This window comes from Pseudophryne corroboree, chromosome 4 (assembly GCF_028390025.1).
Source record: "Pseudophryne corroboree isolate aPseCor3 chromosome 4, aPseCor3.hap2, whole genome shotgun sequence".
NCBI lineage: Eukaryota > Metazoa > Chordata > Amphibia > Anura > Myobatrachidae > Pseudophryne > Pseudophryne corroboree.
This window is the reverse complement of record NC_086447.1, coordinates 491249444-491272898: the sequence shown is the minus strand read 5'-3', so window position 1 is coordinate 491272898 and position 23455 is coordinate 491249444. Positions and strand designations below refer to the sequence as shown.

At 47.4% G+C, this 23455-nt stretch overlaps 1 protein-coding gene across 1 annotated transcript in view; it reads right to left on the bottom strand.

The window, feature by feature from the left end:
- The window catches only part of CDC40 (cell division cycle 40), a 222364-nt gene extending 206103 nt beyond the window's left edge, over nucleotides 1–16261 (bottom strand). The window contains exon 1 of the mRNA XM_063917128.1: nucleotides 16015–16261. Within this exon, the coding sequence (XP_063773198.1) occupies nucleotides 16015–16161 (147 nt within the window). The 5' untranslated portion in view covers nucleotides 16162–16261. The remainder of the gene's footprint in view (nucleotides 1–16014) is intronic.
- Nucleotides 16262–23455: the final 7194 nt, after the last annotated feature.

The window sequence follows — 23455 nt, the reverse complement described above, 5'->3', positions numbered from 1 at the left end:
TTGCCCATTACACACTCACACAGTGCCAATCATACGCACTCCCCACAACATGTTCACAGTGCCCATTATACACACACCCATCTGAGACCTCCTCCACTGACACCCGTGATCACTGTGTCTGGGGACGACAACTGGGGGTCCGAGATGGTGGATACAATGTGTCAAAGTGGTCACCTGGTGCAATGTGTATAACGCGCTCTACCTGGTGCAATGTGTATAACGCGCTCTACCTGGTGCAATGTTTATATGTGCTTTACCTGGTACAATGTGTCTAATGGGCCCTACACACATGCCGATATCACTGCACGATATGAACGATCTCGTTCATTAATGAACGAGATAACGTTCATATCGTGCAGTGTGGAGGCACCAGCGATGAACGATGCGCGGCCCCGCGCTCGTTCATCGCTGGTGCTATGTCGGCTGTGCATGCAGGCCAATATGGACGAGATCGTCCATATTTGCCTGCAAGTCTACGGAGCCGGGTGACGGGGGGAGTGAAGAAACTTCACTCCCCCTGTCACTGCCCCCCCGCCGCCGGGTCGCCCGTATCGGCGGTCGGGCAGCTCGGCTGCACATCGTCGAGTGTGTAGGGCCTATAAGTGTTCTACCTTGTCCAATGTATATATGTGCGCTACCTGGTGCAATGTATATAATGTGCTCTACCTGGTGCAATGTATATAATGTGCTCTACCTGGTGCAATGTATATAATAATGCACTCTACCTGGCGCAATGTGTATAAAGTGCTCTACCTGGTGCAAGGTGTATAACGTTCTCTGCCTGCGCAATGTGTATATAGTGCTCTACCTGGTGCAATGTGTATAATGTACTCTACCTGGAGCAAAGTGTATAGCGAGCTGTACCTGGAGTAAAGTGTATAACGTGCTGTACCTGGAGCAAAGTGTATAACGTGCTCTACTTGGTGCAATATGTATAACGTGCTCTACCTGGCACAGTGTGCACAGGCGGTTCTACCTGGTGCAATGTGTATAAGCGGCACTAGTGTGTGGTGTAATGTGAATTGGCACTATGTGGTCACACCCCTTCCCCATGAAGCCACGCCTCTTAAATTTTGCGGCGCGCACTGCCTATGCTTTGCGTTCTAGCGGGTGGAACACCAATTCACTTTATGCCTAGGGCAACAAAATGTCTAGTTACAGCTCTGGTGCAGGGTATCCTGCATGCTACACAGCCCAGCAGCACCGTCACCCCATCCCCCCACCTTGCAACACTTTTGTAGTGTCCAAACAAGATTAAGATTAATAAGAACCTTCATTCCGATGGGACCCAGAAAAAACACCGGTAGGACCCCAATTTTTAAAAGTGAGGGGTCCCTGGGCCCACTTTTTTTTTGGATCAGCGCGCTCACTGTAGGTGTATTCATATCTCAGTGACACATTTTAAAAGATCCATAGGTGGAGCTAATTATTTCACTTGTGATTCTGTGAGGAGACCTGGAAAACATGTACTGTTTGGGATCCTGAGGACCAAGCTGTAGAAGCTATGTAATAAACAAACATACTACTGGATTGCTTAAATGATCATCAGAATATGGTTTCATTGCCACTGTTTCGTTGGGGATGTCCTCGAAATAATCAGTAGAACCAGTAGAATAGTCTAACCAAAGATATAGTCCTTTGCTGCTTAGTCAACTAAACTCTAAATATTTTATAGAAAAAAAAATGAGTCCAGAAAGGCATCTGGCAAATTTATGGTCTCACAAGTCTGCAAGTGGACACTATTACAGAGCGATTAAAACGAACGTTTGCAACATAGAAAAAAAATAAATCATTTTGAGCAGTATGTTGCCAGACACCACCACGATGCCCGCCTGCACACATTACCATTTAATATCTGTTCTTATTTCCCTGCATACATTTATGGTGTGCAAGAAAAAATAAGATTTTACTTACCGATAAATCTATTTCTCGTAGTCCGTAGTGGATGCTGGGGACTCCGTCAGGACCATGGGGAATAGCGGCTCCGCAGGAGACAGGGCACAAAAGTAAAAGCTTTAGGATCAGGTGGTGTGCACTGGCTCCTCCCCCTATGACCCTCCTCCAAGCCTCAGTTAGGATACTGTGCCCGGACGAGCGTACACAATAAGGAAGGATTTTGAATCCCGGGTAAGACTCATACCAGCCACACCAATCACACTGTACAACCTGTGATCTGAACCCAGTTAACAGCATGATAACAGCGGAGCCTCTGAAAAGAGTGCGGATGACTCTGCAGCACCGAATGAGAGAACTCCAGGTCCTCTTTAGCCAGGGTATCAAAATTTGTAGAATTTTACAAACGTGTTCTCCCCCGACCACGTAGCTGCTCGGCAGAGTTGTAATGCCGAGACCCCTCGGGCAGCCGCCCAGGATGAGCCCACCTTCCTTGTGGAATGGGCCTTGACAGATTTAGGCTGTGGAGGGCCTGCCACAGAATGTGCAAGTTGAAATGTGCTACAAATCCAACGAGCAATCGTCTGCTTAGAAGCAAGAGCACCCAGTTTGTTGGGTGCATACAGGATAACAGCGAGTCAGTTTTCCTGACTCCAGCCGTCCTGGAAACCTATATTTTCAGGGCCCTGACAACATCTAGCAACTTGGAGTCCTCCAAGTCCCTAGTAGCCGCAGGTACCACAATAAGCTGGTTCAGGTGAAACGCTGACACCACCTTAGGAAGAAACTGGGGACGAGTCCGCAGCTCTGCCCTGTCCGAATGGACAATCAGATATGGCTTTTGTGAGACAAAGCCGCCAATTCTGACACTCGCCTGGCCGAGGCCAGGGCCAACAGCATGGTCACTTTTCATGTGAGATATTTCAAATCCACAGATTTGAGCGGTTTAAAATGTGATTTGAGGAATCCCAGAACTACGTTGAGATCCCACAGTGCCACTGGAGACACAAAAAGGGGGTTGTATATGCAATACTCCCTTGACAAACTTCTGGACTTCAGGAACTGAAGCCAATTCTTTCTGGAAGAAAATTGCCAGGGCCGAAATTTGAACCTTAATGGACCCCAATTTGAGGCCCATAGACACTCCTGTTTGCAGGAAATGCAGGAATCGACCGAGTTGAAATTTCTTCGTGGGCCTTCCTGGCCTCACACCACGCAACATATTTTCGCCACATGTGGTGATAATGTTTTGCGGTCACCTCCTTCCTGGCTTTGACCAGGGTAGGAATGACCTCTTCCGGAATGCCTTTTTCCCTTAGGATCTGGCGTTCCACCGCCATGCCGTCAAACGCAGCCGCGGTAAGTCTTGGAACAGACCTGGTACTTGCTGAAGCAAGTCCCTTCTTAGCGGCAGAGGCCATGAGTCCTCTGTGAGCATTTCTTGAAGTTCCGGGTGCCACGTCCTTCTTGGCCAATCCGGAGCCACGAGTATAGTTCTTACTCCTCTACGTCTTATAATTCTCAGTACCTTGGTTATGAGAAGCAGAGGAGGGAACACATACACCGACTGGTACACCCACGGTGTTACCAGAACGTCCACAGATATTGCTTGAGGGTCTCTTGACCTGGCGCAATACCTGTCCAGCTTTTTGTTCAGGCGGGACGCCATCATGTCCACCTTTGGTCTTTCCCAACGGTTCACAATCATGTGGAATACTTCCCGATGAAGTCCCCACTCTCCCGGGTGGAGGTCGTGCCTGCTGAGGAAGTCTGCTTCCCAGTTGTCCACTCCCGGAATGAACACTGCTGACAGTGCTATCACATGATTTTTCGCCCAGCGAAGAATCCTTGCAGTTTCTGCCATTGCCCTCCTGCTTCTTGTGCCGCCCTGTCTGTTTACGTGGGCGACTGCCGTGATGTTGTCCCACTGGATCAATACCGGCTGACCTTGAAGCAGAGGTCTTGCTAAGCTTAGAACATTGTAAATTGCCCTTAGCTCCAGTATATTTATGTGGAGAGAAGTCTCCAGACTTGATCACACTCCCTGGAAATTTTTTTCCCAGTGTGACTGCTCCCCAGCCTCTCAGGCTGGCATCCGTGGTCACCAGGACCCAGTCCTGAATGCTGAATCTGCGGCCCTTTAGTAGATGAGCACTCTGCAGCCACCGCAGAAGAAACACCCTTGTCCTTGGAGACAGGGTTATCCGCTGATGCATCTGAAGATGCGATCCGGACCATTTTTCCAGCAGATCCCACTGAAAAGTTCTTGCGTGAAATCTACCGAATGGAATCGCTTCGTAAGAAGCCACCATTTTTCCCAGGACCCTTGTGCAATGATGCACTGACACTTTTCCTGGTTTTAGGAGGTTCCTGACTAGCTCGGATAACTCCCTGGCTTTTTTCTCCGGGAGAAACACCTTTTTCTGGACTGTGTCCAGAATCATCCCTAGGAACAGCAGACGTGTCGTCGGAAACAGCTGCGGTTTTGGAATATTTAGAATCCACCCGTGCTGTAGTAGAACTACTTGAGATAGTGCTACTCCGACCTCCAACTGTTCTCTGGACCTTGCCCCTATCAGGAGATCGTCCATTTTCTTTGAAGAAGAATCATCATTTCGGCCATTACCTTGGTAAGGACCCGGGGTGCCGTGGACAATCCAACCGGCAGCGTCTGAAACTGATAGTGACAGTTCTGTACCACGAACCTGAGGTACCCTTGGTGAGAAGGGCAAATTGGGACATGGAGGTAAGCATCCCTGATGTCCCGGGACACCATATAGTCCCCTTCTTCCTGGTTCGCTATCACTGCTCTGAGTGACTCCATCTTGATTTGAACCTTTGTATGTAAGTGTTCAACTATTTCAGATTTAGAATAGGTCTCACCGAGCCGTCTGGCTTCAGTACCACAATATAGTGTGGAATAATACCCCTTTCCTTGTTGTAGGAGGGGTACTTTGATTATCACCTGCTGGGAATACAGCTTGTGAATTGTTTCCACTACTGCCTCCCTGTCAGAGGGAGACGTTGGTAAAGCAGACTTCAGGAACCTGCGAGGGGGAGACGTCTCGAATTTCCAATCTGTACCCCTGGGATACTACTTGTAGGATCCAGGGGTCCACTTGCGAGTGAGCCCACTGCGTGCTGCAACTCTTGAGACGACCCCCCCCCACCGCACCCGAGTCCGCTTGTACGGCCCCAGCGTCATGCTGAGGACTTGGCAGAAGCGGTGGAGGGCTTCTGTTTCTGGGAATGGGCTGCCTGCTGCAGTCTTCTTCCCTTTCCTCTATCCCATGGCAGATATGACTGGCCTTTTGCCCGCTTGCCCTTATGGGGACGAAAGGACTGAGGCTGAAAAGACGTTGTCTTTTTCTCCTTTATACGGCAATACTTCCATGTGCCGTTTGGAATCTGCATCACCTGACCACTGTCGTGTCCATAAACAACTTCTGGCAGATATGGACATCGCACTTACTCTTGATGCCAGAGTGCAAATATCCCTCTGTGCATCTCGCATATATAGAAATGCATCCTTTAAATGCTCTATAGTCAATAAAATACTGTCCCTGTCAAGGGTATCAATATTTTCAGTCAGGGAATCCGACCAAGCCACCCCAGCGCTGCACATCCAGGCTGAGGCGATCGCTGGTCGCAGTATAACACCAGTATGTGTGTGTATATACTTTTTAGGATATTTTCCAGCCTCCTATCAGCTGGCTCCTTGAGGGCGGCCCTATCTGGAGACGGTACCGCCACTTGTTTTGATAAGCGTGTGAGCGCCTTATCCACCCTAAGGGGTGTTTCCCAACGCGCCCTAACTTCTGGCGGGAAAGGGTATACCGCCAATAATTTTCTATCGGGGGAAACCCACGCATCATCACACACTTCATTTAATTTATCTGATTCAGGAAAAACTACAGGTAGTTTTTTTACACTCCACATAATACCCTTTTTTGTGGTACTTGTAGTATCAGAAATATGTAACATCTCCTTCATTGCCCTTAACAAGTAACGTGTGGCCCTAAAGGAAAATACGTTTGTTTCTTCACCGTCGACACTGGAGTCAGTGTCCGTGTCTGTGTCGACCGACTGAGGTAAAAGGACGTTTTAACGCCACTGACGGTGTTTGAGACGCCTGGACAGGTACTAATTGGTTTGCCGGCCGTCTCATGTCGTCAACCGACCTTGCAGCGTGTTGACATTATCACGTAATTCCTTAAATAAGCCATCCATTCCGGTGTCGACTCCCTAGAGAGTGACATCACCATTACAGGCAATTGCTCCGCCTCCTCACCAACATCGTCCTCATACATGTCGACACACACGTACCGACACACAGCACACACACAGGGAATGCTCTGATAGAGGACAGGACCCCACTAGCCCTTTGGGGAGACAGAGGGAGAGTTTGCCAGCACACACCAAAAACGCTATAATTATACAGGGACAACCTTTATATAAGTGTTTTTCCCTTATAGCATTTTAATATATATAGTCATATCGCCAAATAAGTGCCCCCCCTCTCTGTTTTAACCCTGTTTCTGTAGTGCAGTGCAGGGGAGAGCCTGGGAGCCTTCCCACCAGCATTTCTGTGAGGGAAAATGGCGCTGTGTGCCGAGGAGAATAGGCCCCGCCCCCTTTTCGGCGGGCTTCTTCTCCCGTTTTTCTGAGACCTGGCAGGGGTTAAATACATCCATATAGCCCCCAGGGGCTATATGTGATGTATTTTTAGCCAGAATAAGGTACTATCATTGCTGCCCAGGGCGCCCCCCCCCAGCGCCCTGCACCCTCAGTGACCGCTGCTATGAAGTGTGCTGACAACAATGGCGCACAGCTGCAGTGCTGTGCGCTACCTTATGAAGACTGAAAAGTCTTCTGCCGCCGGTTTCTGGACCTCTTCACTTTTTCGGCATCTGCAAGGGGGTCGGCGGCGCGGCTCCGGGACGAACCCCAGGGTGAGACCTGTGTTCCGACTCCCTCTGGAGCTAATGGTGTCCAGTAGCCTAAGAAGCCAATCCATCCTGCACGCAGGTGAGTTGAACTTCTCTCCCCTAAGTCCCTCGATGCAGTGAGCCTGTTGCCAGCAGGACTCACTGAAAATAAAAAACCTAACAAAACTTTTACTCTAAGCAGCTCTTTAGGAGAGCCACCTAGATTGCACCCTTCTCGGCCGGGCACAAAAATCTAACTGAGGCTTGGAGGAGGGTCATAGGGGGAGGAGCCAGTGCACACCACCTGATCCTAAAGCTTTTACTTTTGTGCCCTGTCTCCTGCGGAGCCGCTATTCCCCATGGTCCTGACGGAGTCCCCAGCATCCACTAGGACGTCAGAGAAAATTAATGAAGATACTAGCCTAGGACTGACTTCGCACATCTGTTCCAGGCATTACGCGGCACAAAGTTCAGAACTGGCAGTATTATAAGACTTTGGAGGCAAAGTTCTTTGAAAAGTTATTAAAATATGTATCAATGCTGCAATTTAACTCACCTGGATCAAGTTGCAAGTCCAATTGACCTTTCTTATATTATTATATAGATTTATGGGGGAGACATCCAGTCTAGTAGGACTATGCACAGACCATAAACAATAATTAAATTGTTCATTATTCACCAACCGATAAATAAAAATACTATTTTAATATTAATACAAGGCATTTAGATAGTTTGGTTTGAGGTGCGCCCTAAAGCAAGATACAATTTCAAGTTGGGGGGTTAGGTAAAACCCCTAGCGGGTTTTAGCGAAAGATGGCTTAATGTGTGGCACACTAAAGCGTGCACTGCACATTAAGCCTTCTTTCGATAAAACCCGCTAGTGGTTTTGCCTAACCCCGCAAGATATGATTATATAGATTGTAAGCTTGTGAGCAGGGACTTCCTACCTCTATGACTGTTTGGTATTACCCAGTTTTGTTTTATCATTGTGTCCAATTGTAAAGCGCAACGGAATTTGCTGCGCTATATAAGAAACTGTTAATAAATAAATAATAAGAATTTACTTACCGATAATTCTATTTCTCATAGTCCGTAGTGGATGCTGGGGACTCCGTCAGGACCATGGGGAATAGCGGCTCCGCAGGAGACAGGGCACATCTAAAGAAAGCTTTTAGGATCACATGGTGTGTACTGGCTCCTCCCCCTATGACCCTCCTCCAAGCCTCAGTTAGGTACTGTGCCTGGACGAGCGTACACAATAAGGAAGGATCTTGAATCCCGGGTAAGACTCATACCAGCCACACCGTACAACTTGTGATCTGAACCCAGTTAACAGTATGATAACAAACGAAGTAGCCTCTGAAAAGATGGCTCACAACAATAATAATAACCCGATTTTTGTAACAATAACTATGTACAAGTATTGCAGACAATCCGCACTTGGGATGGGCGCCCAGCATCCACTACGGACTATGAGAAATAGAATTATCGGTAAGTAAATTCTTATTTTCTCTAACGTCCTAGTGGATGCTGGGGACTCCGTCAGGACCATGGGGATTATACCAAAGCTCCCAAACGGGCGGGAGAGTGCGGATGACTCTGATGACTCTGCAGCACCGAAATGTTACAGGTCCTCCTCAGCCAGGGTATCAAATTTGTAGAATTTTACAAACGTGTTCTCCCCTGACCACGTAGCTGCTCGGCAAAGTTGTAATGCCGAGACCCCTCGGGCAGCCGCCCAAGATGAGCCCACCTTCCTTGTGGAGTGGGCCTTTACAGATTTAGGCTGTGGCAGGCCTGCCACAGAATGTGCAAGTTGGATTGTGCTACAGATCCAACGCGCAATCGTCTGCTTCGACGCAGGAGCACCCATCTTGTTGGGTGCATACAATATAAACAACGAGTCAGACTCCAGCTGTCCTTGAAATATATATTTTTAATGCTCTGACAACGTCCAGTAACTTGGAGTCCTCCAAGTCGCTAGTAGCCGCAGGCACCACAATAGGCTGGTTCAAGTGAAAAGCCGAAACCACCTTAGGGAGAAAATGAGGACGTGTCCGCAGTTCTGCCCTGTCCGAATGGAAAATCAGATATGGGCTTTTGTACGATAAAGCCGCCAACTCTGAAACTCTCCTGGCTGAAGCCAGGGCCAGTAGCATGGTTACTTTCCATGTAAGATACTTCAAATCTACAGATTTGAGAGGCTCAAACCAATGAGATTTGAGAAAATCCAAAACTACGTTTAGATCCCACGGTGCCACTGGGGGCACAATCGGGGGCTGTATATGTAGTACACCCTTGACAAAAGTTTGTACTTCAGGCACTGAAGCCAATTCCTTCTGGAAGAAGATTGATAAGGCCGAAATTTGAACTTTAATAGACCCCAATTTGAGGCCCATAGACAATCCTGCCTGCAGGAAATGTAAGAATCGACCCAATTGAAATTCTTCCGTTGGGGCCTTCTTGGCTTCACACCACGCAACATATTTTCTCCAAATGCGGTGATAATGTTGTGCGGTCACTTCCTTCCTAGCCTTAATCAAGGTAGGAATAACTTCCTCTGGAATGCCCTTTTCTTTTAGAATCCGGCGTTCAACCGCCATGCCGTCAAACGCAGTCGCGGTAAGTCTTGGAACATACAAGGTCCCTGCTTAAGCAGATCCCTTCTTAGAGGTAGAGGCCACGGATCCTCCGTGAGCATCTCTTGAAGTTCCGGATACCAAGTTCTTCTTGGCCAATCCGGAGCCACTAGTATTGTTCTTACTCCCCTTTTCCGAATAATTCTCAGTACCTTTGGTATGAGAGGCAGAGGAGGAAACACATACACTGACTGGTACACCCATGGTGTTACCAGAGCGTCCACAGCTATTGCCTGAGGGTCTCTTGACCTGGCGCAATATCTGTCCAGTTTTTTGTTGAGGCGAGACGCCATCATATCCACCTTTGGTTTTTCCCAACGGTTCACAATCATGTGGAAAACTTCCGGCTGAAGTCCCCACTCTCCCGGGTGAAGGTCGTGTCTGCTGAGGAAGTCTGCTTCCCAGTTGTCCACTCCCGGGATGAACACTGCTGACAGTGCTATGACATGATTTTCCGCCCAGCGAAGAATCCTTGCAGCTTCTGTCATTGCTCTTCTGCTTCTCGTGCCGCCTTGTCTGTTTACGTGGGCGACTGCCGTGATGTTGTCCGACTGGATCAACACCGGCTGACCCTGAAGCAGCGGTTTTGCCAAGCTTAGAGCCTTGTATATCGCTCTTAGCTCCAGTATATTTATGTGAAGAGACGTCTCCAGGTCTGACCACACACCCTGGAAGTTTCTTCCCTGTGTGACTGCTCCCCAGCCCCGTAGGCTGGCATCCGTAGTCACCAGGACCCAGTCCTGTATGCCGAACCTGCGGCCCTCTAACAGATGGGCACTCTGCAACCACCACAGGAGAGACAACCTTGTTCTTGGTGACAGTGTTATCCGCTGATGCATGTGCAGATGCGATCCGGACCATTTGTCCAGCAGATCCCACTGAAATGTTCGTGCATGGAATCTGCCGAATGGAATTGCTTCGTAAGAAGCCACCATCTTTCCCAGGACTCTTGTGCATTGATGTACTGACACAGTTCCTGGTTTTAGGAGGTTCCTGACAAGTTCGGATAACTCCTTTGCTTTCTCCTCCGGGAGAAACACCTTTTTCTGAACCGTGTCCAGAATCATTCCCAGGAACAGCAGACGTGTTGTCGGGGTCAATTGAGATTTTGGAAGATTCAGAATCCACCCGTGTTGCTGAAGCACTACTTGGGTTAGTGCTACACCGACTTCCAGCTGTTCTCTGGACTTTGCCCTTATCAGGAGATCGTCCAAGTAAGGGATAATTAATACGCCTTTTCTTCGTAGAAGAACCATCATTTCGGTCATTACCTTGGTAAAGACCCGAGGGGCCGTGGACAAACCAAACGGCAGCGTTTGAAACTGATAATGACAGTCTTGTATCACGAACCCGAGATACCCTTGGTGTGAGGGGTAAATTGGGACATGCAGATAAGCATCTTTTATGTCCAGGGACACCATGAAGTCCCCTTCTTCCAGATTCGCTATCACTGCTCTGAGTGACTCCATCTTGAACTTGAATTTCTGTATGTACAGGTTCAAGGATTTCAGATTTAGAATAGGTCTTACCGAACCGTCCGGCTTCGGTACCACAAATAGTGTGGAATAATACCCCTTTCCCTGTTGTAGGAGGGGTACCTTGACTATCACCTGCTGAGAATACAGCTTGTGAATGGCTTCCAATACCGTCGTCCTTTCTGAGGGAGACGTTGGTAAAGCAGACTTTAGGAACCGGCGAGGGGGAGACCTTTCGAACTCCAACATGTAACCCTGAGATACTATCTGCAGGATCCACGGGTCCACCTGTGAGCGAGCCCACTGATTGCTGAAAATCTTTAGTTGACCCCCCACCGCTCCTGAGTCCGCTTGTAAAGCCCCAGCGTCATGCTGATGGCTTTGTAGAACCCGGGGCGGGCTTCTGGTCCTGGGCAGGGGCTGCTTGCTGCCCTCTCTTACCCTTTCCTCTGCCTCGCGGCAGATAAGACTGTCCTTTTGCCCGCTTGTTTTTATAGGAGCGAAAGGACTGCGGCTGAAAAGACGGTGTCTTTTTCTGTTGGAAGGGGGTCTGAGGTAAAAAAGTGGATTTGCCGGCAGTTGCCGTGGCCACCAGATCCGATAGACCGACCCCAAATAATTCCTCTCCTTTATATGGCAATACTTCCATATGCCTTTTGGAATCCGCATCACCTGACCACTGTCGCGTCCATAAACTTCTTCTGGCAGATATGGACATCGCACTTACTCTTGATGCTAGAGTACAAATATCCCTCTGAGCATCTCGCATATAAAGAAACGCATCCTTTAATTGCTCTAGAGTCAATAAAATACTGTCCCTATCCAGGGTATCAATATTTTCAGTCAGGGAATCCAACCACACTACCCCAGCACTGCACATCCAGGCTGAGGCTATTGCCGGTCGCAGTATAACACCAGTATGAGTGTATATACTTTTCAGGGTAGTTTCCAGCCTCCTATCTGCTGGATCCTTGAGGGCGGCCGTATCAGGAGACGGCAACGCCACTTGCTTTGATAAACGTGTGAGCGCCTTATCCACCCTAGGGGGTGTTTCCCAGCGCGTCCTAACCTCTGGTGGGAAAGGGTATAATGCCAATAACTTCTTAGAAATTAGCAGTTTTCTATCTGGGTTAACCCACGCTTCATCACACACGTCATTCAATTCCTCTGATTCTGGAAAAGCTACAGGTAGTTTTTTCACCCCCCACATAATACCCCTTTTTGAGGTACCAGCAGTATCAGAGATCTGCAAAGCCTCCTTCATTGCCGTAATCATATAACGTGTGGCCCTGTTGGAAAATACGTTTGTTTCTTCACCGTCGACACTAGATTCATCTGTGTCGGTACCTGTGTCGACTGACTGAGGTAAGGGACGTTTTACAGCCCCTGACGGTGTCTGAGACGCCTGAGCCGGTACTAACTGGTTTTCCGGCCGTCTCATTTCGTCTACTGACTTTTGTAATGTACTAACATTATCACGTAATTCCATAACTAAAGCCATCCATTCCGGTGTCGACTCCCTAGGGGGTGACATCACCATTACCGGCAATTGCTCTGCCTCCACACCAACATCGTCCTCATACATGTCGACACACACGTACCGACACACAGCAGCCACACAGGGAATGCTCTAATCGAAGACAGGACCCCCTTAGCCCTTTGGGGAGACAGAGGGAGAGTTTGCCAGCACACACCAAAAGCGCTATAAATGTATATAAACAACCCTAAAAGGTGTTGTTTTTGTTATAAACGCTTTTAATATATAAATATCGCCAAATTATGCCCCCCTTCTCTTTGTTACCCTGTTTCTGTAGTGCAGTGCAGGGGAGAGTCCTGGGAGCCTTCCTCACAGCGGAGCTGAGCAGGAAAATGGCGCTGAGTGCTGAGGAGAATAAGCTCCGCCCCCTTTTCGGCGGGCCTTTCTCCCGGGTTTTGAGAAATCTGGCCTGGGTTAAATACATACATATAGCCTTAATGGCTATATGTGATGTATTCTTTGCCACTAAAGGTATTTAATATTGCTGCCCAGGGCGCCCCCAGCAGCGCCCTGCACCCTCCGTGACTGGTCAGTGAGAAGTGTGTAGCAACAATGGCGCACAGCTGCCGTGCTGTGCGCTACCTTCATGAAGACTGAAGAGTCTTCTGCCGCCTGTTTCCGGACCTCCGATCTTCAGCATCTGTAAGGGGGATCGGCGGCGCGGCTCCGGGACGAACCCCAGGATGACCTGTGTTCCGACTCCCTCTGAAGCTATGTCCAGTAGCCTAAGACTCCAATCCATCCTGCACGCAGGTGAGTTGAAAATCTCTCCCCTAAGTCCCTCGATGCAGTGAGCCTGTTGCCAGCAGGACTCACTGAGATTTAAAACCTAAAAAAACTTTTTCTAAGCAGCTCTTTAGGAGAGCCACCTAGATTGCACCCTGCTCGGACGGGCACAAAAACCTAACTGAGGCTTGGAGGAGGGTCATAGGGGGAGGAGCCAGTACACACCATGTGATCCTAAAAGCTTTCTTTAGATGTGCCCTGTCTCCTGCGGAGCCGCTATTCCCCATGGTCCTGACGGAGTCCCCAGCATCCACTAGGACGTTAGAGAAAATATGATAACCAAAGGCATCCCTTGATAACTTTGTTAGAAAGTTGCGTGCGCCAAGTAGCTGAGGCAACTTCCTACCAGAGCTAATTCCAAGTTAATCCGGTGTAGCAAAACTGTGACTTGAAATGGCATATCTACAAATTGATAACTTGTAGTTCAGACAAAAAACACAATATGTATTCCAAAATGGCATTTATACTGCCATCTAGATGGTATCCTGGACAGTGTGCAAACGTTATTTATCTTCTGTGAGGTTGCAGTCCATCCTTAAGTTTCTGCTCCAGCTTCAAAAGCCCTAAAGCTTGGTTCACGTTATACAATTTTTTTGAATGACTGCCCAATTTCCAAAGGATCAGGACGTAAAACCATTCAAATCGTCAGATGTGTATGCACTATTGCACGAAACCGCATCTTCAGATCTGCTGTGCATGCAGCCTAATCTAAAGATGTGGCCGACGACCCCATGCATTTGGATGCAGTGGGGGAACAATATATTGTCAGGTCGTTCACCAGATTGTGCAGTGTATACAGAACGCACAATATATCAATCCGTTGCATGTGCCGTCGACTGGGTACATAGGTCATCTAATGTGTACCTAGCTTTACCCTTCTCTTATCTATTACAATCTGTGAACATGGCTCTTTAACATAAAAAAAACATAAAATCAAGTAAACAAAAAAGCAGCTGTATTCTGGATAAATAAAAGCAGCTCCCTGAGCTTGTAATTTTCTTCAGCATGTGAAGATATTTCTGAACTGTGAGCTACCATTCAACTACTGCAGTTAAACTATTCTTGATTTGCACTTACACTATTCAACCCACACCCTTGTCTAACTTCTTGGTTACAGTATACTTACATCAGGCATGTCCAAACTGTGGCCCTCCAGCTGTTGTGAAACTACATATCCCAGCATGCCCTGACACAGTTTTGCTGTCAAAGGGGTCGATTCTATTCGGCAACTAATGAATAGCGCCGGGAATTAGCTCCCGACGTTATTCAATTCAGCAACTAATTACCTGCAATTGTCGGGAATTCTTCTCTCATCCCCGGGGGATGAGAAGAGAAACCCGACAAAAGTGCTGCCTCGCGGCCGGCGCGAGGCTGATTCTGTCGGGAATCAGCCTCGCGCCGGGGAGTTAAGTCGGAGAATGCCCGTTCTCCCGACAATTCAACCTGTTTTGTCGGCGAGAACGGGCCATCGCCGACGTAACTAGTTGCTGAATTGAATAGCGTCGGGAGCTAATTCCCGGCGCTATTCATTAGTTGCCGAATAGAATCGACCCCAAAGAATGCTAAAGCTGTGTCAGGGCATGCTGGGATGAGTAGTTTCTCAACAGCTGGAGGGCCGCAGTTTGGACATGCCTGACTTACATGCTCTTAATCAAAAGAGAACCTGGAAGTGGAATATATCACTAATGGAAATTGGTATATGATGCTTAACAGTTTGATGTTAGAAGAATGTTCCCCTGCATGAATAGTTTATTGACTTTATTCCACTGTCATATGCCAATTTACAATAAAGATAAATAACTGATTATATTATAGTATTATTTGGCTAGAAATACTGCTTAAAAACGTGGGTATCAGGTGAAGCAAAATAATGGGGAAGATGTATGATACCCACATGATACAACACTTTCTGCTTCATCGCAGGAAGCTACACCAACAGGATGTATTAACATCTTGTCTGCCGGAGCGGGGGAGTGAAATCCCCCCCACCCCTCAGCGATCCCGCTAGAGCACACTTGCCAAGTGCTGATGCACTGTCTCTCTCCCCGGCCGGCTCCACCAGGCATGCGCGAGATCGCCTATACAGTGTGGAGCTGGCACAGCCAGGGACAGCGCTGTCCCTGCTGTTGTGTATGAGCAACGACGCATAGCACCCCTGTCACCTCACACACAGGCACAGTAATACATGAGTGGGGGAGAGCGGTATCAGCTCACATAACGTGTGCCAATACCTCTTCCCCCACATATGGACCCTTCATACATCTACCCCAATGCTCTTTACTTGTCAAGGTAGGTAACGCGCTTGCACTACTAAAAAGTAAACACAAATCACTGATTTTTTAAATGAAATAATACAGTATACTTTGTTACCCAAATATGATAATGTAGTCTTTACTGCAGTTTTGCACTTGAAGTAAACACAATCGTTTTTCAAGAAACAGGCATCCATTTGATAAATATACTGTAGTTTTAGTCTGTCGTTAAACTCACATTAGATATCAGTAGACCTATATTGTTTTCATCTAGTATTGCACTGTACACCTCCCCCTGTTAATAGGTTTCTGACGTGGTTCTAGCATGTCACCGCAATCCCGCGTTAGAATCAGGGTGCACAGTATATACAGATAGCTATGACACTACCTACAAGTTATATGTACTTATATAGAGCTGCTAGCAGTATGTGCCACACCGGGAACTGATGCTGCTACAGGCGCCTAATGCGAGTTGTAAGTGGCCCCTTTCCCCTCCACATTTACCTTAACGGCAACCTCTGGCGCAGAATCCACGGCCCGCAGCGATGCAGCATTAGAGGGTAGAAGTTTTAGGTGGGATCCAGACTCCTCGTCCTCTGCGTCGCAATCAGAGCCACTACTGTAAGACACCAGGGCAGAAACAGCCGCCATGATGGCAACGGAAGAACGTCATACAGCTAGGCCGCCGCAAAGCATGGCGGGTGGGAGGAAGATCAGGAAAGGATGGGATGGAAACGCCAGGCTGTGCGTGTCACCTGGGTTGAGTATATTTTCTCTTCGCCGTAAGGACGTGGTCTTTATGATGAAGAGAAATTATCTCAATCTATGCAGAGCAGTCTACTTTACCTTCGTGATAAGGACCTTTTTGCCACCTAGTGGTCAGGTCCTGCACATGAAAGTAAATCAACCACTTCTACTAACACTTGGCTATTTTCTCTTCATGTAAAGGATAGAGATGAGCGGGTTCGGTTCCTCTGAATCCGAACCCGCCCGAACTTCATGTTTTTTTACACGGGTCCGAGCGACTCGGATCTTCCCGCCTTGCTCGGTTAACCCGAGCGCGCCCGAACGTCATCATCACGCTGTCGGATTCTCGCGAGGCTCGGATTCTATCGCGAGACTCGGATTCTATATAAGGAGCCGCGCGTCGCCGCCATTTTCACACGTGCATTGAGATTGATAGGGAGAGGACGTGGCTGGCGTCCTCTCCGTTTAGAAATAGATAGGAGAGTGAGAGTGAGACACTTCATTTACTGGAGCTTAGGAGGAGTACTCAGAGAGTGCAGAATTTTGCTGATAGTAGTTAGTTAGTTATACTAGTAGTGACTGACCAGTGAGACCACCAGTGCAGTTTTATTATTATTTAATATAATCCGTTCTCTGCCTGATAAAAACGATACACAGTGACTCAGTCACATACCATATCTGTGCTCAGCCCAGTGTGCTGCATCATCTATGTATAATATCTGACTGTGCTCACACAGCTTAATTGTGGGGGAGACTGGGGAGCAGTTATAGGTTATAGCAGGAGCCAGGAGTACATATTAAACAGTGCACACTTTTGCTGCCAGAGTGCCACTGCCAGTGTGACTGACCAGTGACCTGACCACACTGACCACCAGTATATTGTGATTGTCTGCCTGAAAAAGTTAAACACTCGTCGTGTGACTTGTGTGGTGTTTTTTTATTCTATAAAAAACTCATTCTGCTGACAGACAGTGTCCAGCAGGTCCGTCATTATATAATATATACCTGTCCGGCTGCAGTAGTGATATATATATATTTTTTATATCATTATTTATCATCCAGTCTATACTAGCAGCAGACACAGTACGGTAGTTCACGGCTGTAGCTACCTCTGTGTCGGCACTCGGCAGTCCATCCATAATTGTATACCACCTACCCGTGTTTTTTTTTTCTTTCTTCTTTATACATACTACATCTCATTATCATCCAGTCTATATTAGCAGCAGACACAGTACAGTACGGTAGTCCACGGCTGTAGCTATCTCTGTGTCGGCACTCGGCAGTCCATCCATAATTGTATACCACCACCTACCCGTGGTTTTTTTTTTCTTTCTTCTTTATACATACTACATCTCATTATCATCCAGTCTATATTAGCAGCAGACACAGTACGGTAGTCCACGGCTGTAGCTACCTCTGTGTCGGCACTCGGCAGTCCATCCATAATTGTATACCACCTACCCGTGGGTTTTTTTTTCTTTCTTCTTTATACATACTACATCTCATTATCAACCAGTCTATATTAGCAGCAGACACAGTACGGTAGTCCACGGCTGTAGCTACCTCTGTGTCGGCACTCGGCAGTCCATCCATAATTGTATACCACCTACCCGTGTTTTTTTTTTCTTTCTTCTTTATACATACTACATCTCATTATCATCCAGTCTATATTAGCAGCAGACACAGTACGGTAGTCCACGGCTGTAGCTACCTCTGTGTCGGCACTCGGCAGTCCATCCATAATTGTATACCACCTACCCGTGGTTTTTTTTTCTTTCTTCTTTATACATACTACATCTCATTATCATCCAGTCTATATTAGCAGCAGACACAGTACGGTAGTCCACGGCTGTAGCTACCTCTGTGTCGGCACTCGGCAGTCCATCCATAATTGTATACCACCTACCCGTGGTTTTTTTTTCTTTCTTCTTTATACATACTACATCTCATTATCATCCAGTCTATATTAGCAGCAGACACAGTACGGTAGTCCACGGCTGTAGCTACCTCTGTGTCGGCACTCGGCAGTCCATCCATAATTGTATACCACCTACCCGTGTTTTTTTTTTTCTTTCTTCTTTATACATACTACATCTCATTATCAACGAGTCTATATTAGCAGCAGACACAGTACGGTAGTCCACGGCTGTAGCTACCTCTGTGTCGGCACTCGGCAGTCCATCCATAATTGTATACCACCTACCCGTGGTTTTTTTTTTCTTTCTTCTTTATACATACTACATCTCATTATCAACCAGTCTATATTAGCAGCAGACACAGTACGGTAGTCCACGGCTGTAGCTACCTCTGTGTCGGCACTCGGCAGTCCATCCATAATTGTATACCACCTACCCGTGTTTTTTTTTTCTTTCTTCTTTATACATACTAGATCTCATTATCATCCAGTCTATATTAGCAGCAGACACAGTACGGTAGTCCACGGCTGTAGCTACCTCTGTGTCGGCACTCGGCAGTCCATCCATAATTGTATACCACCTACCCGTGGTTTTTTTTTCTTTCTTCTTTATACATACTACATCTCATTATCATCCAGTCTATATTAGCAGCAGACACAGTACGGTAGTCCGCGGCTGTAGCTACCTCTGTGTCGGCACTCGGCAGTCCATCCATAATTGTATACCACCTACCCGTGGGTTTTTTTTTCTTTCTTCTTTATACATACTACATCTCATTATCATCCAGTCTATATTAGCAGCAGACACAGTACGGTAGTCCACGGCTGTAGCTACCTCTGTGTCGGCACTCGGCAGTCCATCCATAATTGTATACCACCTACCCGTGGTTTTTTTTTCTTTCTTCTTTATACATACTACATCTCATTATCAACCAGTCTATATTAGCAGCAGACACAGTACGGTAGTCCACGGCTGTAGCTACCTCTGTGTCGGCACTCGGCAGTCCATCCATAATTGTATACCACCTACCCGTGGTTTTTTTTTCTTTCTTCTTTATACATACTACATCTCATTATCAACCAGTCTATATTAGCAGCAGACACAGTACGGTAGTCCACGGCTGTAGCTACCTCTGTGTCGGCACTCGGCAGTCCATCCATAATTGTATACCACCTACCCGTGGTTTTTTTTTCTTTCTTCTTTATACATACTACATCTCATTATCAACCAGTCTATATTAGCAGCAGACACAGTACGGTAGTCCACGGCTGTAGCTACCTCTGTGTCGGCACTCGGCAGTCCATCCATAATTGTATACCACCTACCCGTGGTTTTTTTTTTCTTTCTTCTTTATACATACTACATCTCATTATCATCCAGTCTATATTAGCAGCAGACACAGTACGGTAGTCCACGGCTGTAGCTACCTCTGTGTCGGCACTCGGCAGTCCATCCATAATTGTATACTAGTATCCATCCATCTCCATTGTTTACCTGAGGTGCCTTTTAGTTGTGCCTATTAAAATATGGAGAACAAAAATGTTGAGGTTCCAAAATTAGGGAAAGATCAAGATCCACTTCCACCTCGTGCTGAAGCTGCTGCCACTAGTCATGGCCGAGACGATGAAATGCCAGCAACGTCGTCTGCCAAGGCCGATGCCCAATGTCATAGTACAGAGCATGTCAAATCCAAAACACCAAATATCAGTAAAAAAAGGACTCCAAAACCTAAAATAAAATTGTCGGAGGAGAAGCGTAAACTTGCCAATATGCCATTTACCACACGGAGTGGCAAGGAACGGCTGAGGCCCTGGCCTATGTTCATGGCTAGTGGTTCAGCTTCACATGAGGATGGAAGCACTCAGCCTCTCGCTAGAAAAATGAAAAGACTCAAGCTGGCAAAAGCAGTAGCACCGCAAAGAACTGTGCGTTCTTCGAAATCCCAAATCCACAAGGAGAGTCCAATTGTGTCGGTTGCGATGCCTGACCTTCCCAACACTGGACGTGAAGAGCATGCGCCTTCCACCATTTGCACGCCCCCTGCAAGTGCTGGAAGGAGCACCCGCAGTCCAGTTCCTGATAGTCAGATTGAAGATGTCAGTGTTGAAGTACACCAGGATGAGGAGGATATGGGTGTTGCTGGCGCTGCGGAGGAAATTGACCAGGAGGATTCTGATGGTGAGGTGGTTTGTTTAAGTCAGGCACCCGGGGAGACACCTGTTGTCCGTGGGAGGAATATGGCCGTTGACATGCCTGGTGAAAATACCAAAAAAATCAGCTCTTCGGTGTGGAAGTATTTCAACAGAAATGCGGACAACAGGTGTCAAGCCGTGTGTTGCCTTTGTCAAGCTGTAATAAGTAGGGGTAAGGACGTTAACCACCTCGGAACATCCTCCCTTATACGTCACCTGCAGCGCATTCATAATAAGTCAGTGACAAGTTCAAAAACTTTGGGCGACAGCGGAAGCAGTCCACTGACCAGTAAATCCCTTCCTCTTGTAACCAAGCTCACGCAAACCACCCCACCAACTCCCTCAGTGTCAATTTCCTCCTTCCCCAGGAATGCCAATAGTCCTGCAGGCCATGTCACTGGCAATTCTGATGATTCCTCTCCTGCCTGGGATTCCTCCGATGAATCCTTGCGTGTAACGCCTACTGCTGCTGGCGCTGCTGTTCTTGCTGCTGGGAGTCGATGGTCATCCCAGAGGGGAAGTCGTAAGCCCACTTGTACTACTTCCAGTAAGCAATTGACTGTTCAACAGTCCTTTGCGAGGAAGATGAAATATCACAGCAGTCATCCTGCTGCAAAGCGGATAACTGAGGCCTTGACAACTATGTTGGTGTTAGACGTGCGTCCGGTATCCGCCGTTAGTTCACAGGGAACTAGACAATTTATTGAGGCAGTGTGCCCCCGTTACCAAATACCATCTAGGTTCCACTTCTCTAGGCAGGCGATACCGAGAATGTACACGGACGTCAGAAAAAGACTCACCAGTGTCCTAAAAAATGCAGTTGTACCCAATGTCCACTTAACCACGGACATGTGGACAAGTGGAGCAGGGCAGGGTCAGGACTATATGACTGTGACAGCCCACTGGGTAGATGTATGGACTCCCGCCGCAAGAACAGCAGCGGCGGCACCAGTAGCAGCATCTCGCAAACGCCAACTCTTTCCTAGGCAGGCTACGCTTTGTATCACCGGTTTCCAGAATACGCACACAGCTGAAAACCTCTTACGGCAACTGAGGAAGATCATCGCGGAATGGCTTACCCCAATTGGACTCTCCTGTGGATTTGTGGCATCGGACAACGCCAGCAATATTGTGTGTGCATTAAATATGGGCAAATTCCAGCACGTCCCATGTTTTGCACATACCTTGAATTTGGTGGTGCAGAATTTTTTAAAAAACGACAGGGGCGTGCAAGAGATGCTGTCGGTGGCCAGAAGAATTGCGGGACACTTTCGGCGTACAGGCACCACGTACAGAAGACTGGAGCACCACCAAAAACTACTGAACCTGCCCTGCCATCATCTGAAGCAAGAAGTGGTAACGAGGTGGAATTCAACCCTCTATATGCTTCAGAGGTTGGAGGAGCAGCAAAAGGCCATTCAAGCCTATACAATTGAGCACGATATAGGAGGTGGAATGCACCTGTCTCAAGCGCAGTGGAGAATGATTTCAACGTTGTGCAAGGTTCTGATGCCCTTTGAACTTGCCACACGTGAAGTCAGTTCAGACACTGCCAGCCTGAGTCAGGTCATTCCCCTCATCAGGCTTTTGCAGAAGAAGCTGGAGACATTTGTCAAAGTCAGAAAAATGTCTCTATGCACGTTGCCATATTTGCACCGCACACTGGTCCGTGCTGCGCATGCGTACGCTCTCCCGTGAAGGCGCATACCCGCAATAGCGTGCACTCGCAGGCGCGGTATGCGTATTTACGGTAGAGTTTATGTAGTCGTAGCGTGCGACTCATTCGTTACATATTTTCACAATTAATGTAGTTTATAGATCATGGTCCCTTTGATAGTTTCTGAAAGTTTGGTTAATATAGAAGGTCCCTGAGCTAAGGAATCCCTCTTTGTATCGTACGAAGGGTCTAACAGGAATCATACAGCAGTGTTTGGTACCCATCGGAAGAGTATTTAATTAGCAATATTCCGGTGTTGGTTTGGAGCGTATTAATCGCTCGTGCGAATAGTTATGGACATAAGAAGTTTATGTCCATTTCTACTATTTACTCATACTCAGGTATGCGGCGGGAAACCTAGTTCCCCACCCACCTGAGCTGTTTGAAATCGTCACAGCCCACCTGTATGAATCAACCTATGACCTTTTGTTATGATGCAGGGCCGAATTCCGACGTCCAATGGACAATGGGATTGTAGGGACTGTAGGATTGCATTGTGTGTGGGGCATAAATAGGCAGGCCGACCACATCCAGCTCTCACTCTTCAACGGTTCTCATTGCTGAAAATCGGGTGCTGGATGTCCAGGCGCATGCGATCGTTTACCCTTGTGCGTAAGTTTTTCTCCGTTATCATTGTCTTTCTGTGAGCCAATTTCTCTCATCTCTCTCCGTCTCTCTCTCTCTCTTTCCCTTCTCTTTCTCTCGTATCTCCCCTAGACTAGTATTGTATTGTATTAGATAGTATTGTATTTTGGTTAGGAAGTCTTTGTTATATTGTAGTGTATCATTTGTACTGTTATCCCCTTTTTACAAGTATACTAGATATAATACAGTTAATAGGCTTTGGACCCTAAACCAGTATCTGTGTATTTCCTATAGTGTTAAGTGTTCACTTGAGCGTCGGTGACGCTCAAGCAGCTTTGTAGTTAGTCAGGTTACACAAGGTTGCACTTACACCCTGTATTCACATTAAGGTATTCCGTGTATTTCATTGGTATAAGGTTTAGACATAAAGGTATAGCGTTGTGAGCGTCTGCGCCGCTGGTGATCTCCTCGTGGTCTCGAGCGTCCGCTACGCCATAGCGAATCATTACTCTAGTCATAGCCAATAACGTGTCCTGTGATCGCTGGGCCATGAGCGAACGTGACGCTTGAGCGTCTCGCCTACGGCTGAGCGATCGTTACGCAACTAGCGTACCATTACGGTACTTCTTAAGTAAACAGCGTACAGTGTTCTTAGCTTCATAAAGGGTTGTTTATACGACAAGGGAATTTAGCATTGTCAATTGGGGACTCGTCCTATCCTTCTCATATCTGCACTAGGTAGATCAGCAGACATTATCCCCCCAGCAAAGGGTGGGAGGTTGTCTCGC